This window comes from Pempheris klunzingeri, chromosome 19, assembly GCF_042242105.1.
Source record: "Pempheris klunzingeri isolate RE-2024b chromosome 19, fPemKlu1.hap1, whole genome shotgun sequence".
In the NCBI taxonomy this organism is placed as follows: domain Eukaryota; kingdom Metazoa; phylum Chordata; class Actinopteri; order Acropomatiformes; family Pempheridae; genus Pempheris; species Pempheris klunzingeri.
Window position 1 is genome coordinate 17843425 of NC_092030.1, and position 18095 is coordinate 17861519.

The following is an 18095-nucleotide window of genomic DNA, read 5'->3' on the forward strand; positions in this document are numbered from 1 at the left end:
TTCACACATAGTCACTAACACAGGAAAATCATCTCAAACAACAGCGCTGTAAACAGTCAGTGCCTTCAGGTCTTTTAGTGGATGTTGTTATTGTTGTTTGCTGTTTCTCTACAGACTTTTGATTTGCTACTTTACTTGATAAAAACAACATGACAGACGGCACCCGACGGGCTATCAAGTCTTCTGACTAGACTGACCTCCCACCTTTCTGTCTGTCCATGGGACCTGGGGATCCAACAGTTTATGACCAGGAGTCTTTGCTTCAGGACCCCCATTGACCAAAAGAAAAGTTCGGCTGGGAGGATTTCTGCAGAAGAACCGGAGCCACGGGAATGAGCTTAGGTTGATATTCCATTATATAAAAAAAAGGCGTGATGTTTTATTTTTTTTTTTGGCATCTGTTCTTATTCTTTTAATTTTTATATATTAGTCTACTTTTACAATCATTTTCTATGCGGCAAACAATTAAAGAGTTTCATTCCAAAATAAAATCTCAAATAAAATGATGGCAGCTATTAAAATAAAGTCTACTATGGATAACTATTAAAATTAGAGGTCATATTAAAACTTTTATTTACAAAACAGTTCAGTTTCTCTAATATTCACCTTTGATTTTGTGGTACTGATGAAGCATTTTTTCAATAACAAATATATCACATTTTGGAATGAAACCCTTCAACTTTAGATTTTTTTTTCAGTCTCATGTATATGCACATTCAATCCACTTTGCATTCACTGTTGGCGCAGTCTCTCGGTAAAAGTTATTTGATATTATAAATAGAATGGTCTTGCCATAGAGTCTTTTTCTTTCGCAGATATATTTTCGGATATAGTGAGATCTCTACACAGACAATATGTATTTATGTATGTAATCCATTTTCCCTGGTTACAGTTCCTCGGAACGGATAACGTGGAACAGTGTGACATTGTAGAGGACCTGGTGGCCATTGTTCCAGGCATAGAGGGCGCGGTCACGTGGGTTGTAGTCCAGCATGGAGATATGTGAGTACTTATTCTGGAAGGCAATGTCGATGTACTCATAAGTAGAGGAGTTGGTGGAGTAGGCGTAGTAGACCTTGGTACCACCTGAGTAGCCATTGGTGACATAGAGCGTGCCGCAGATCATAAAAGACTCTCCAGCACTCCTTTTAGGGTGGTTGGTGGTCCAGCTCTTGATGATCTGCAGCGTGTTGGGGTTCAGCTTGCTGATGACGATATTGCCGGCATTCTGGTTGGTGGCGTAGACAGCCCACAGGCCTCCCTCGTCCACCATCAGGTCAATGTCGGAATGGCCGCCCCAGGCGTAGTGGTACGCGTTGTTGAAGCCGGCGTAGTCGAGCTGCCGAGACTTGCTGATGGAAGAGGTACGGAAGTCGAACTTGATGATTACGTGGCTCTGGAACTTGTTGAAGTAGATGGAGCCGTTGTAGACCACCTGACCTGTTCCTGACCACGGGTGAGGCAGCCGGTGGGACGTGAAGTTGTCTGACGTCATGAAGTCCTGCATCGACCTGTACTCCCGCACGAATCGGTTGTTATGGTAACCATCCATGTACCAGACCTAAACATCATGACAAGAGGGAGGAAGGAGAATTAGAGTCAAAGACATCCTTTGTCAGTGTGCCTTGAGTATCAAAATCTTCTGCGCTGATCACACACAGAATAAATCAAATCACACCGTCACCAAGCATCCCAATTAAGTTAGCGCTGAGACTTCCATCGGACGAAGCTGAGATCCGCCAGCTTCAGAATACAAACAGTCAGGATGACAGCCAGAGGGTGGCATGAGCCAGGCCCCGCAGGGATGATGCCCATCATTCCAGATAAAAGGCCCGTCTCAGCTGCTTGGGCCCAGCTTCCTGCTGGCCCCTGCGGTGGTGGGCAGAGAGCTCTTATTCCGGAGCTGCTAGAGGCTCAAACACTTCCTTAGTCTCAGTGGGATTGAGACACCTGAAGCCCTTCGCCTATCTGCTTCCACGCACTGCTGTGATTGACTTAAAAAATGATTCACATCAAGGAGGCAGGTCTCCATGGGCCCAGAGAAAAAACAAAGTAGGGAAACCAAGAGATAAAAAGAAATAGAACAGACCTGCTCCTGTCAATTACACTCATTCGTCTTTTTCTGCCCTTTGATAACACAGCACGTCTTTCATGTGTTCTCTTCAAAATGTATTAGTTTCTACAAAAAAGGTGCCTTTACAGTATGCTAAATATAATCTTAGTCAGCAGCAAGCTTCACCCTTGCTGCTGAAAATCATTTAAAATATACGCATAATACAGCCTGTGTTGTCACGACAATTAGCCTTGAGGAGGCCAACTGCAAATTCACACAGCTGCTGAACTGTACGCTAAGTTTTTGTCCCCTTTCTTGCCATGTGACATTGAGAATTCTGTCTCTCGTTATTGTGTCGCAAGCCAGAGCACAAAGAGCATGTTCATGCTTAGCTGTCTTTATTTGCAGCTCCCTCCCTTCCTTGTCCGCTGGGCAGCTTCCTATTAATACCATATAGATATACCCCTGGCATTTAATTTTAATGTGTTTTAGTAATGAAAACAGGCTCATTTATTGAGCCAACCGAAGACCCACTCAGGCGCTTTAATCAGCTGATTAAAGGACAGTGACCAATTAACACAGACTGTTAGAGTTGACTTTCACCTACGATCAAGGTCAACTCATAGGTACTTGTCTGTCAGCTAACAGATATTTTCATTAACAATCGGCCACTGATTACTATTTCCCAACCCTCAGCTGACATGTTCAAATTGCTCATGTTGTTTGAACTCACTTAAAACTCACTGATATTCAGTTTGCTGTCAAACTGGAGAAGACTAAGAAAATCTACAAGTTAAGTTTAAGTTATTTTCGGTCATGATGACCATTTTCACATTACACATAAAAAAAAAAAGGCTTCAATAATAGGACTGGGTGTCGTTTATAATTTTGTGCAGCTAGTACTGACACGATGCCTAAAGTTCAGGTCACAATTACTTTAGTCTGAGAAAATGGTTTTCTATAAGACCTTTATTCATTCAGCAAAAGAAGCCAAACCTGCAGCCATAACAGACCTTCGCCTGAATAAAACACAAGACTCAAACTGGCAAATTTAGGATTTAAATCACAAACTGTCTGATCAAAAACAGTACAAATCTGAGAAATGAAACTGAGCCATAATTCGATGTGAGTACAGGTACTGTGGGTTTGTGCTATGGACATAGTTTGATTCGACACTCGACCGTACATTCAGTATCATATTAGGACATGACTCCCATCCATACTGTGTGACTGTGTGCAGCTGTACATACCCGTGTATCTCCTTCAGGCGCCAGAGGGTCAGTCATCCAGGAGCCGAACCTGGATCCAGACGTCTTGATGGTGATGGGATCACTGATACCTGTCAGCTTGCCACATGCTGCAAGGACAGAAGCCAGATAGGAACATCTAGACTAGAGTGACATCCATTTGGACATTTAGACTAATTCAAAATCTATCATGGGGGATTCACTTTAATTTACTTTAAATCCAAATGAATTTGCCTGAAGGATGAGGGAGTGGATGCTTGCTGCTACGTGTCTGCCTTTCTCTTTGCGTGATGTACTGTGCAAGAGGTGCTTATTATTCAGTTCACACATGCTAATGTCTGTTTTACTCTCTCTGCGTGGATGTGTGAGAAAGTGAGAGGAAGAGGGAATAGGAGAGGGAGAGCCTCTCTGCTCTACTCTGCTCCTGTGTGCTGCCTGTAAGCTGCTGTAGTGTTAATTAGCGTTGACTGAGGTGTTAATCCGAATTTGACAAACCTAGCACGGAGCTCTGTGGCCCTCGTGACTGAGAGCTGGTCAGACTAATGTACCCTTTCTAATGAGCACGGGCAGAAATGAGTGATTTTACCAAATAACAATAGTTCTCGACACCACTGCAGCAAATCCATTCATTTAAACACAGGTCACTTTTCAGAGGATATTTCACCAAGACAAAGGTCAATTGGATGATTTTGCTGAGTTAATTTTATTCTGTGAATGTAATGAGTCGTTGTGATATGCTAATTTAAAAAGTGAGACTGTGACAATGGCTCATTTCACGTTTTCATCAGCATCTTTCTCTGTGCATCCATTCACCCCTTAATACAACACTCATAGTCTCTCTTCCTTCACAACATCTATCATCCCTCTTGCTCTTCATTGTTCTGTCATTTTACTTTGAAGTAATACAATCCACATTTGATTTACGTTGTCTCATTCAGCTGTCACTCAAATCTCTTTCACTTACATCCTAAAAACGGTTGGTTTGCATATGTGTTTGCGTGTCTCTGTGTGAAACATATGTCGTGTCGGTGACTATGTGTGGGCATCACACCTCCGCGACAGCTGAGAGACAAACACATGGTCACACGAGCAGCATCTACTATTTCCAGTGGGGGTTGAGTCCCTTACGTAACCCACAGTGGGATTAAAGGCTGCAGTAATACATTGGCCATTGATTTATTTATTTCTTTTCTCTAATCATGCCTCTATCTTTAGATGACACTACTATTGCAGCCTGCTGGGGAGCACGCTGATGGATCTGCATTCTGGAGATGCACACAGGGTCTAATCCCCTTTTGGCCTGAATTCGCCGGGGCTGAAGCAGAGGGCAGAGCAAATGGAAAACCTAATGGGAACTGGAGCTGATATAACAAAAACACCATCAGCTTTTACCCCAAAATGTCAGGATTTAGATATAGAATGAAGACTCCTTACCTCAAAAGGAGGAATATTTGTTTTTTTTAAGGATATTGTTAGATTTATTTCAATGTGGGTCTAATTTTGGCTGAAATTTTATCACAGTCATGATAACAGTGTACTCACCAAAGTAACTGGTGAGATTTGGGAACAACAACAGCAATGTCAAGAAACATGAGTGGTCAGGTGATCAGAGAATCTAATAAACTAAAGCACACCCGAAATGTCAAAAGTAGGGTTGCAAAATTGATTTTTCAATTGATGAATCTGTCAATTATTCTCTTGATTCATCAATTGCATTATGAAATGTCAGAAATCCTGTTACAATTTCCCACAGTCCAAGGTGACGTGCTCAAATGTCAAAAAAGATGTTCAGTTCACTCTTAGGTGTGACAAAGAAAAGCATCGATACCTCACATCTGAGAAGCTGGAACCTGCAAACGTTTGTCATTTTTGCTAAAACAACATTTTTGTTAAAATAACTGACAATTGATTTTCCAAAAATGTACTTATTGTTGCAGCTCAGCTCTAATCAATAGTAATCACTCATTTCAGGAAAACTGTGTACACAACTGGGGCAAATATGATAAAGGCTGAAGTACGAAGTCAGTCTGATGTTTCCAGCTGACAGTTTGTGCAATGATTTTACCATTAGTCTTCCTTTTTCTCCTCCAAATAAGTTTGCATAAACTGCAGTTTTGTGTCAAAAGCCGTGAAAACTTATTTTGTCAATCAGCTTCTAACTGTGAGTGATACGGTCCTATAGGGACACACTATTCTCTAACTCTGAACAGCTTTGGTTGTTTCACATGAGATATTTCTCTGTTAGGAAAAGGTTATGTTGCATATGACTTTGCACCAATCAGAATGTAGCAACATATGAATTCAACTCTGATGGCTCTTTCAGGGGTTGTCTGGTCAGCACACCCCCACAGTCCTGATGAAGTATAAAGATATATTGTTTAAAACATATTATTGGCTTATTTAGTCACTGAAATGTATTGTTATCGAGACATATTCAAATTTTGAAACTAGGAACTTTAAAACCTGTCTGACTGCTTGTGTCTAGCATCATCTACATGCTGTCAGATAATAACAATTAAGCTAGTACTAAAAGTAATAACCCAATTATCTTTAAGATAAGAGAGAGAAAATGGCAATTAAAATACAGAGACAAGTTGTTTGGAAAGAGAGAAATATTGAGCCTGTGGCATGTGAGTCTTGCTATAACATTATGTCTGGTAATATTATTCTCTACAGAGGAGATGGAAAGCGAGAACAACGGCTGCAGAGCAGGTAGCAGAGGTCTATGTGCTGGTATGACATTCCTGCTCCATTCATCAGTATTTCATTGCAAAGGAGCTGGATTTGCCTGAAGCTCTCTGTGCCTCCACATTGCTGAGGCACGACACAGGGTGATTTATTTATTTGATTATTGCCCAGCAAGCTGGCACGTCCCCTTGATCGATGGCTATTGTGTCCCAGCAGCCGCCGGGCTGTTAGTCTCTCCGGCACAAAACAGCTTGAAGGACAGCTCTGTGGGGACCCTAGTTACTCTCCTTCACTTTTCCTGCTCGCCTTCACTTTATCACTCTCTCTGTTCCCCCCTTCCCACCACCTATCCATTTCTCTTGTCACTCCATCTATTACTCTAAACTCAAATTTCTCCTGCCCTCTCTATTTTTCCCTTTTTTTTTTCGCCTGTTGTTGATCTGCCAATGCAAATTTGGCAGGTGACCTTCGCAGGTTTAATCTCAATAACGCCAGTGTACTGGAGTGTTTATGTGAGCACTTTGCACGAGTGCCTCTGCAGTCGTGTGTAGATGAAAGGAAGAGCCACCCTCTGTTCTGCCTGAGCCAGTCCATCGCTGTGTGACCTCGCCTTTATCTCATCTGATCTCGCAAACACACACACCCTAGAGTGACTCCCGCAGTTCCCCCACTCTCCTCCCATCTTTGGCAGTCTGACCGCAGATGTGAGGAGTGGCATGTGCACTGAACTGAGAGTGAAAACACAGACAACACTCCTGCTCCAGTCCTGTAGGTAGTGAGAGCAAAGGTGGCTGGCGAAAAATAACGACTGAGGAGCTGAGATTAGGTGTCTGCTTTCTATACTCACTTTATATACTCAGTTCAAATAAAAGAACAGTGGCCATTGCAACCAAAAGCTTTTCTTTCTGTCATCTTGCACTGTGAATAATTTGAAACAGGGACACAATATACCCGAGATGGTGCAGCGTGTAAGTGTCTCTGCTCTTGTAATAAATCTTAGTCACTGCGGTGTGGGTGTGCATCTATTAGCACCGTGGGCTGTGACAGAGGTGTGAAGAGACTGAGACAGGGGCTAAAAGCAAAGATAAGACTGTGATGGGAACTTGCAAGCTGAGAACACTTGTCTGCGGCCCTCTTCTTCTGTGTGCTACCCATTCGTTTATGTACCACAGTTTTCCAGAGCTCGGAGTGGCATCATCAACTTGTTTGTTTTGACAGATAGATGGTCCAAAACCCAAAACAGTACAAATTTACAATTCAAAAAATAGAGAAAACAGCACATCCTCAAGTTTGAGGGGCTGAATCACCTGAATGATTTAATCACTTATGGAACTGGTGTTTTCTTTTCTGCTATCAACCAATGGTTTCTGCACTAGTGCCCTCTGCGTTTGCAAGAAAAAGTTAAGAAACCACAGAAGTTATCAGGATGTAACTCCAGTTCTGTGAGTAAGTGCACGGCCCTCTAATGGACTTAGAGTAGCAATGGAATAGCAATGCCCATTACAAAGCGAGCGTGTTCAAAACCATAAAGTCTAAATGAGTGTGCTATAAGACTGTAATATGCATTTCGGTGGTAGACACTCGCAGCCACACATAATGTTCCTGTGATGTTCTGAGTGATGTGAATATGCCTGAGGATCTCTCTTTGGTTGGTCACAACATACTCTACGTCAGTGGGAGTGTTTGTGCATGCACGCGTTTGAAGCAAAGTGTGTGCCAACAACTTTCTGTGCCTACCTAATTTTTGCATGCATGCTCGGAGTCTCTCCTCAAGATTTGACACTCTGTTGTGGAGCTCCTCGTAGTCATAGGCCCCCATCTCCTCCTGAAGTTCGCTTAGAACTGACGTCAGATTCTGGACCTCCTCCTTAAACTGCAATACCAATTTGGCATCGGCTTTGTACTCCTCCAACACTGGTATCAACGGTCTAAGATCCTCCATTTTCGCTTTTATGGCCTGAAAGGATTAGAATAAGCTCGGTTGAGTGTCATGCGCGACAAAAGGAGACTGTCCATAAAAGAAAAAGAAAAGAAAAAAAAACAACCTGTCTGAACCTGACTACTCTGACTCTATCCTGCCTCTCCACTGACATGAAGACCCCCTGTTTGTGTCCATGTTCAGTGTTTGTGTGAGAACAGCTGTGTTTTGTCTGTGCAGGTGTGTGTCTGAGCAAACAAACCCGGAAAATATTCTCCACCCGCTGGACGAGCAGAGCAGGTGGCTCCGTCCCGGCAGTGACCAGCCGTTAAAAAGCAAGCCCTCGGTACACCGACAACAATTGGGAAAGCTCTTTATTGGTCATCATCGTTTAAAATGCAACATCGTATTAAGGGTTACATGCTTTTACATGTCACACACAACAAAGTGTCTCGAATTGTACGTCTATAGTTTTACGTATAGATTTGTTGAGTAACCAAATATGCATAGACAAAAGCCAAAGGAAATAAAATGAATAACAGCAATAATAATAAGAATAATAAGAATAAGAATAAGAATAAGAATAAAATGTATTTACGTTTGAAAAAAGCTTTTAGATGGAAAACTTTGACAGCAGTAACATGCAGGAAGAGATCAGTGGTGGGTTGGTTTGGGAGAGGGGTGGGGTTTCTTAGTCTTAATGGTGCTAAAGGTAAATTAACTGTTTGACGCCCAAATGCTCTCAGTACTGTGGCCCAGTTCAGGGGAATCTGGAATTGACCTGCCTCTTCTTCCCTGTGGCTCTCTTTACATGTCTTAAAGTTAGCCCTGCAAGCAAGAAAACGACAAACTGTTGACAGGGGCTAGAGCTTGCTAACCTATCTAACAGACACACAAACAAACGCACACACATACTTAGTATATGCACTTGACACACTTTACAGAACAACTCCATGCATGCAGTGAATGTGGCGTTGGATGCATGAGGTATTTGAGCATGCACAGGTGCCAGGATCACACAAATGAATCGGTGCGGGTAAGATGATACAATCACTGAGGCTGCTTTTGGTTCAAAGAGCTGGATGCAGGTAAACTGAGGAAATGCTTTGTGTGTGCAACTGCAAATAGGGCTGGGTATCAATGTGTGTTCGTAGCAAAAACTTTGAAGTACACAAAGGTGGCATCGAATGTCGTATTTAATTCGTAATCTTGTTTGCGTATTCTATGATCATGACAGCTCTTGTATGGCTGCCTGTGTTTGGACAACATTTAGCATATCAGAACGTCTTTAGTTATGGAGAGCTGAAGCGATTAGTCAGTTAATCAATAGTCAATCTGCAGCAAAATAATCGTCAAACGATTGATAATTTGTTAATTGTGCAAGGAAACTTTCAAGCAAAAGTGCACTTGAGATTTTCTCAGTCTTGGATTGTTGGTTGGACAAACCAAGTGATTTGCTGATGCCACCTTTAGCTTTCAGAAATTGTGATACCATAGGTATTTTTCACTGTTTTGTGGCAGTTCATCAATTAACTTAGACAATAACCTTCATATTGATTGATAATAAAAGTAATTATTTGCAGTCCAATTTGGATGAAAAAAAAAAGATAGGACTCGTTTGGAAACATTTCACATAACGCCTCTCATTACCGGCAAAATACTTATTAACCAAAGTTTTATTTTATTTTGATTGTACAAAAAGCAGTTTAGTGTCTACTCCTTTAATCGGATTATAGTAAGGATGTGTGTCCCATGTACAGACATCTTCATTGTGTTCCCTGTACAAATTGCCAGTGTGAGCAACATTTCACTGTTATGTTGAGACAAACATCATCTCCTTATTTCCAAGTTGAATGAGATTCTATCATGGTTTTATTAAGTGAGCTGGTTTGAAATAAAGATATGAAGTCCTGCAGCTCTCTGCAGAGTTTACATATCCAATTATTTAACTTCTTTGAATATGCATGCATTATGGATTTCTTGGTATGTGGTATGGTGGTTTAAGGGATTCTCCACAGTGGGAACACACAAACACAAAATGGGTAAGGCTGTGCATAATGGGCTACAGAGCAGCTGTGACAGAATGACGGTTGGGTCAATGGCTCGAGATGTAGCTCCATACCTTGTATTGCTTGGCGATGTTCTGCTTGTGGTTCTCCTCCACCTGCCTGAACTTTGTCTCCAGACCACGGAGCTGGACCTCCATCTTCTCCACATACTGCAGGTCCCTCTGGGTTCGCTGGTCCAGCACCTGGATGGACTGGGTCATGTTCTGGACCTGAGGTGCCATATAACAGGCTGGAGTGAGCATTTAAATAAATCTCCATTTCTAACTGACTAATTAGAGCGACGAGCACGAGATGTAGAGACACCGCAACAGATTTTCAATATGTTGTTTTGGCTTGGCTTTCTTCTTTCAGTGATTCACAAACTCTGACATCAGGCCAACTAGTCAGGGGCCTCAGACACATGGTGCAAGTGTAGAACGCATACTGTTAAGACATTTGGTTTCTCCAACACTGTTGTGGTTCAGAAACTCCACAAACTTGGCAAATCTTCTGTTTATTCGGAGGAGATCTGCTGTGTCTGTATCTTTTGGCATATGTTGTGAATCAGCGAGCTATTCTTCATGATTTGTTGCATCTCCATCTTTCGTAAATGTGCGTAAATGGGGTTGTCTTAGCTCCCAGTCTATGGGTATTGAGCCGGGTTGCGTCATTAGATATGTTGCTTTGGATGTGTACTGTACAATAGAGACTCACACAGAGTGAGCGTATAGCTGCCTCCCATGATGCCTTTTGGGTTTCCAGGGAGCTCATTAGAGCATGATTCCTATTCTTGTCCAACGGGCAGAGAGGTGATTGGAAGACCACAAACACGGGTAAGCCTCTGTGTGTTTGTGTGCACGTGTTGTTGTTGTCTTTGTGTGTGAGGAACTACAGGTAAAAGAGGAAAAAGTGGGCACTGGTATGACTTTGTTTGCCAGGGGGTACGTGTTGCTGTGGAGTTAAGCGGCAATTACCTTCTCTAACAGCTGCCTCAGTTGTTTGGTGCGGGCATCCCGTGAACACATGGACTGCTGGGGCGCCACCACAGTGCAGACACACCTTCCCTCACTATCCTGGGCTGAACTGTACACCTGCCACGATTCCTCTGGGTTTGCTGGCAACACCTGAGGACAAAGGAGTGGATAAATAGAGAAAAAGGGGGCAGTTGAATGCAGATGCTAAAAAAGAGGAGAGGAAAAAACAGCTCAGACGAACACCAAAATACACAACAGGGAATAATTGACCACAGAATCCTTGAGTTTGACATGACAGAAGAGGGCACTTTGCAGCTGTGTGCCCATTAAGTGTATTGTGTCAGTTTTATGCTAAAGCTGTGTTGCATTCATCACCATCTGGACACCACAGACCACCAGGCTCCACCTGTTTTGCTCCATCATACAGCACATTTTAAAGCCACACACAGACATCATGCCGAGACAGCAGAGGCGCCTCACTGTATTCAATGGGTTTGGGAGTGCGTGAACGCTCTGAGTGTAAAGTGTGACATGTCTAACATCAAATAGAGTTTTTTTTTTTTTTTCTCAAGAGGGAGGCAACTCCAGTTACCAACCTGCTGATCGGACAAGACTGAGCGAGTGACTTTGAAAAAGATATTCATCACCGCATCAGCACAAAAGAAAAAATCACTGCTGATTTATTCAATTAGTGAGAAGGAGTGACTTCACAAAACGCAAAAGGAGCCATTGCAGCGATTGTCAGTCAGCTGCACTGCTTTCTACCAAATGATGTGCTGACAAGACAAAGAAAACCACTATCAAGCACCTGCCTTGGTACCTCACAACTCCTCCACTGATCACCGACACAGAGAATTATATCATGTCATGTCATCTCATGTAAAAATGCTTGAATCATCTCAAAACACAGCACAGTAAACACTTCTTTTACTATTCATTGTACTATTTATTTGCTTTCAACATCCATTGTTCTTTCAGTGCAAGAATTCACTTGACTGAGCGCTCACAGCGTTGTCCTGGCACGGGAAGAGCTCCCAGTCTGCCAGCAGCCTGACAGAGAAACAAAGAAAACGCTTCATCTTGACTATAACAGCATCTTGGCTTTGAGCGCCTCTCTCATTCACACAGACTGTGAAAGGGATGAGCGAGCACCCCCTCCTGATTCAGACGGAAAAATTTGAAATTTGTCATGTCAATCCCCACATTTTTCCACCGTGGGTCTCTTATTTCTATCAATATCATTAAAAAGAAAAGAACCAAAGGACAACTTTCCACTTAGTGCTTGTGTCGACAGAGGCAGCAGCCCAGTGGCAGCTGGAGCAACATCAAACACAGGAGGAAGAGATCTGTGATGCCTCTCCAAGCCTGTTTTTTTTTTTTTTTTTTCCACTTTTGCATGCGCCTGCAAGCGCGTCACGCTGACTTAATTTCTCCTCTTAATAACGAAGCGTGAAGTGAAAGCGCATACATACATGTTGTCTGTCTTTGGACTGTCATTTAACTGCACCAGTCAACACTCATTCAAAACAAAAAAAAAAATAGCCCAGCCAGTCGCAGGAAATATGCGAAACTTGCGCACTTACTCCAGTACTCCGGTCTGGGTACCCTCCCTGTGCCGCCGTGAGCTTGGTGGTATTGAGCCCCACCAGAGAGGGGAGGGTCTGCGACATCCAGTTGGTGATCATCGCCATGGTGCTGAGCACGACGCCGATCTTGAGCAAAGGCACAGACATCTTTTGCGCTCTGCTTGGACTTTAATTAAGCCGTCTTCATTCTACGGACTCCGGAGAGAAACAAGGGAGGCGAGTCATGGTGCCCAGAGCAGCTTGCTGTTTCACCCGGGACTCCGGCTCGGCTGGTCTTTTTTTGGACATCTCCAACGAAGAGGGCGAACGAGTCCGGACGCGGTAGGAGACGACCGAAGCTGGAGGATCAGGACGGTGATAAAACTGCAACACTTGATGCAGATCGAGATAAAAGGGGGGAAAAGAGCGAGAGCGGCCGCTGGAAAACGTCCTCTGGATAGCTCCTCTGCCTGCGTTGTCCCGCACACTGCTGCCTCTCCGGTGCACCGTTACTATTTCGTTCACGCCCGACGGTCCGCCTCCTGCCTTGGTGCGCTCTGTGATTAAGTGCCACCGACTATACACACGGGCTGTTCCAAATGGATGAGAGGAGGAGAAAGGAGGAGGTACTACGGATCTATCTATATCACCAGACGCAATGATGTCAGCCAGGTTGGGGTCCGCTCATGGTAAAATGTGGGATTGCGCCTGATTCGCCTATGACTGGCCGACACTGGCTGTCCCCAGAGGGAATGTCAATGAGCGGTGCGGGCTGAGGTCGGCCGACACTGAGGCTGACAGATTATTTCTAACGGTCAGTGACATTTCCTCCTCCACTGCCCCAAAAGGACAGGAGGCTCCCTGTCCAAGAGTCGAACCCACGGATCGCGCATGGTAACGCTTCATTTGAGCCATAAAACCCGGTGCAGTGTGTGACTGCACAGCCCACATGTCCAAAACGTAGCCGAAACACTTGTGCAGAATGTCGCATTTCAATGACAGCGGCGCGTTAGGAGTCGGTGTGTGTGTGTTATGGATGGGTGACTGGCTGCCTTGAGCTCAGGATGAGGGGGAGCTTTTAATTCGTGTGACTCTGGCGCCATCGTGTAGCCGATTTTGGCGTTGCCGAAATCCAAAGGGAAGGGCTTTTAAAGGAGGAAGCAGCACAAAATATGCAAAAATATACCTATTAACGATGTTTTAAAAAGCAGCTCGGTATTAAAAAGACAGCTTGTCTTAACATCACACAAGTGGCATCTTTATGCAGTGCATAAATGATCATTAGGCTTAAAAACACTATAGGTGCTTTGGCAAGTGCAGTTAAATTGTGCATATTTTTGTTTAGAATTGCTCTTAGAAATAGTCCATTTGTTCAGAGCCTAACAGGCTTGCAGGCTACTGCTCCAGACTATGGGAGAATTGCAGCGCTGCATGATACATGAGGGCCTGCATGAGTGTCCACAGCTATTTCTGTCATCTCCATAATGCATTTTTCTGGTAAACTGAAAGATGGAAAGACGAACGAAGGTTTGCACTCACTCCGCCTCCATATGTCTCCCCCCTTCTCACTCCCTCTCTTGTATCTCTCATCTTTCCCGCTTCTTCGTGACCTTTGAGGTGAGAGCACACAGTAGTGATGCTCCACAGATGACTGCAAAGTATCTGCAGGGGTCAGCTCACCGCTGGGCACTGCTCTCAGAGTCCAGTCTGCCCTTGTGGTGTTATAGTCCAGTTCAGTACAGCACAGAGGCCTCTAATGACATCGCTCTCAAAAAGATACAGCAGGTTTTCTGTGCCTCGCGGGTGTGGATCTAATTGGGTTTCAATAGAGGTGAAACACATGATCAAAAGTTGAAGTCCCACCTCTGGTATCAAGCCTTGAGTTTTAAACACAGCAGCCTCAGGAGGAACACCACAGGTGCACTGATAAGAGACGACTGACTCACTGGAAAAATCAATTAGTTATCAGACAGTCAGTCAGACTATTCATCAAAAATGGTTTCTGGAGAGATTTGAAAATTAAAACCACAATCTTTCCTTTGAATTGCCCTACAAACATTTACTGTGGGAGGACTGATTTAGAATTCTGTTTACAAGATCTCACATGAAGAAACATAGCAAAAAAAAACCCACTTGCGCAATAATCAGTTATGTACTCTGGAATAATAGTCCTGCATTAATAAGATTGTGATTTTGAGGTTTTTGATCAAATTTATATGCTCACTTTTTGAACGTGTAAGTTGTATTCACGTAACAGTATAGGACACAAATTATGATCTGAGGCAGGTGAAAGGTGTAAATGTGCCTGGAAGATCAAACTAGCTTCAACATCACACAATATAATACAATATAATAATTTGAAAAACACCCACAGCAAACAGCAGCTCCAGAAGTAAATAATAACAAATGTAGTATTTCTGACTGGGCTATTACATTGTGTTGCATTATACAAAAGACGTGTTTAGATTGTGTTCATAGCATATGAGAACCACACTGACACTCGATATCCCGTGTAATTACTGTCCAAAATGTAGCAAAAAAAACACATTTCCAACCTGAAAGTGAACTATAAAATGCACCATATCTCCACCTACTCCTCTTCTGCTTGCTTTCTCCCCCTCCCTCGCTCGCTTCGTCGCTCAACCAACCATACTGAATAATAAATAGCTTCAACCCCAGCTGCCAATCACACCACGCATATTGCAATTCAGCTCAACTCCAGCTCAGTTTCTCACATAAAACCGGATTGATATTTTTTTGGGTTTCATACATTAATAATAATTGCCTGTTTCAAAATGTTAGTAGTTTAATAGCTTAGGCTTGATGTAAAACTTGACACACGTAATCATTTAAAGCGCGCTGTTAATTGTGCATGTATAAGAATGTAAAACCTTTACGTGTGCAGGTGTTTGTCATTCTTTGCATAATGGGTGTTTGCAGGATGAGCTTTGGTAAGTAGGTTGCATGGTGTCAAAGGGCCGGCTGTGGCGGTGCCATCTGTTTTGTCAGGTGTCTGGGAGATGCTTTAGGATGTGGGCCTGAAGCCATGGGGGAGCCACTAGGTGAGGAACAGATGCCGCTCTGGCTGCTTACTATTCTTCTCCATGTGAACACCAAGCTGTAGCCAAATCCTTCAGCGGAGGGGTATAGAGGTGAATAAATGAGGGCGGAATTGAAGAGGAGAGTGCGCTACTAATCAGGTGTCTCCCTGCTCCCTGCTCCCTCTGCCAGATGTTATGAAAAGAGCCGCACTGTCTGACACTATGCGAGACTTTTGAAGCAACGTGGTTAACGTGGTCATTATGAGAGTGTCATTGTTCAGCATCAAAAGGTCGAGGCAGTGCTGCCTGGATGGCTTTTCTTTTCATGAGAAATCTGGCAATAAAAGGCTCTCCGTCTCTCTGATTCTCAGAACACCTCTCACTTTTTATACGCCGTCAATCAGAGATGAGATGAAGAGAGGCCTGGCCTTCCCTCAGTGAAATGTACTGTGGGTTTCTATAGCAGGGCAGTATAAATAGAGCCTGTCAGTGTATCTTGTGTTTCTGTTCTCCTGGAAGGGAGCAGACAGGCAGGGCTGTAGACTAATATCGACTTACCTTCAAACAGATGACACACACTTCAAGGCCATCAGAGAAAGACTGTCACTGTAACGCAGGCCCTGACCTGCACCACGCAGGACCCCGAACCGACTGTCATGAAACCCGAAGTGAAACACGGCTCTACTTTCCTCCCCCCTCTGACTGATGGCTTCCATCAATCAGTGCAAATAGCCCCATTGTTCGATTGTGTCAGCATTTTTGTGCACTCTGCAGCTGCACCGTGTGTCCAGTTCAGATTATAGGCTGCACATTTTCTGCCTCGGTGTAGGGAGATAAAAATCCAACCAGCAATAACTGTACGGGGTTACAGCTTTGATTAAATTACAAATTAAATTCCACGTGAACGTCAAAAGCAAGCTGTTGCTCCATGAATAAAAAATGTTCCACTCACAGCACCCTGACATTTCTCATAAATTTGTGGAAATCAGTTGCTGGCCTATTTTTGCTAAAGCAATATAACATCAATATTGTTCTAACACATTGGTTTTCAGGGCCAGTAGTGTTTGTAGCAGCCTACCTCCAACACATTTTATTGAGTTTGTCACTTGGAGTAGAGTATATCACCTATATGCTGGGAACAGAGATGAATTTATTGATAGTACCTCAGTGGTACTTTGATTTTTTTTTAGTCTCCAATTACCAACCCACAATTGGATTCACACAACAGCGAAGCCCATAAAATATGACTCCTCTCTGCTCATGCAAGGCCAATTAAATCATCAACTTCTTCAATCCAGTGGTGGCAGGGCCTGGCAGTAAAAAAAAGATCACTCCCCCGCTCTCTTTCCCCACCATGATGCTGTTTGTGAACATTTATACAAGCAACAGTTTAATGCCACAGTAACTGTTATATGCATTGCTGCAAATGGCCTTTTTGGAGAGCAGGAAGTAATTACTAGTTCCAGTAAGGCATCACTCGGATGCTTTTTATTGACCAGACATTTTGTTTACTACTCCTGAGCTGGGTGGCTTTACATTTGTTGGACTAAATGTTCTTTCCCCCTCGCAGAGGCAACGGTAAGTCACACTGTGGTCATTGAGCATGCTCAAAACACATTCTCAGAGACACTGCATTTGATTGTGGAGCCGTGATTTCAGAGCAGCAGTACACAAATCAACAATGGCCCCCTTTTTGTTGTTTTTTTTTTTAAGAGAAAGCTACAGGCAGCATATTGCATTGTTCCAGCCCTGCCCTGCAGCTCATTAATCTCACCATTTGCTGATGAGGAAATTGACAGATCATGCAACACATCCCCTTATATCTGGTGTGTCAGCCCCGGCGGTGGAGACAGTGAATGGGGGCTCTGCTGGATCTATCCTCGCCCGTTAAGCACAATGTATTCACATCATGTAATCCCACCCGTTAATCTGTTTAAACGGGGTAGAGGGCTAATTCAGCGGGGCTCTTTAGACGAGGTAACGGGGTAATCTCTCCGCGGATCTTAAAAACCAATTAGCTTTTAATACACGAGGTGGAAAATGGCGTTAAAAGAAACACCTACTTGGGTGAGTTCTGTGCCCATGAAGATGAGGAGAATCAGAGTCAGGAGCTTGCTCGCAGGCTGCATCTCTTGCCTCCGGTGTGTGTGGACCAGCGGTCTCACATGCAGATCGAGTCCCTTTGCGTCCCCCCGCACAACAGTCCTTTCCTCCCGGCTCTCTTTTGCGTTGATTCTTTTCTTTTTCTTTTCTAATTATCACTGTTATTCTTTTATCCCTCAGTACCCCAGTAGCAGAAAGCGACGGCTCTGTTTCACGGAATCGTCTCTGTGCATATTCATCTCATATCGGGAGCCTATCTTCGGTGCCTCTCCCCGCGGTTTCTTCGTGGCCGCACTTAATTATCGCTGCGACGCACTGGGATGACCATCGGGCTAAAGACGCGCAAACACACCGTCGTATACAGCAGCTGTAAAGCTTCACTCCGATATTGCCAAAAGTTTACCTCCCCGCCTCAAGCTGCCGTATAAGCTCTCGATGAAAAAATGAGAGTGACGGCG

General features: G+C 43.7%; 1 protein-coding gene across 2 annotated transcripts; it reads right to left on the reverse strand.

The window, feature by feature from the left end:
• Positions 1-836: 836 nt before the first annotated feature.
• On the reverse strand, positions 837-17744 carry olfm1b (olfactomedin 1b). 2 transcript variants are annotated; one of them, XM_070850389.1, is made up of 6 exons: positions 17598-17744; positions 10929-11078; positions 10029-10184; positions 7726-7945; positions 3304-3410; positions 837-1561 (listed from the first exon to the last, which is right to left on the reverse strand). In XM_070850389.1, the coding sequence occupies exons 1-6, from the start codon at positions 17661-17663 to the stop codon at positions 887-889; spliced, it is 1374 nt and encodes a 457-aa protein (XP_070706490.1). In that variant the 5' UTR covers positions 17664-17744; the 3' UTR covers positions 837-886. The 2 variants fall into 2 exon arrangements, with proteins under 2 accessions (XP_070706490.1, XP_070706489.1); XM_070850388.1 differs by lacking the exon at positions 17598-17744 and adding an exon at positions 12512-12661.
• Positions 17745-18095: the final 351 nt, after the last annotated feature.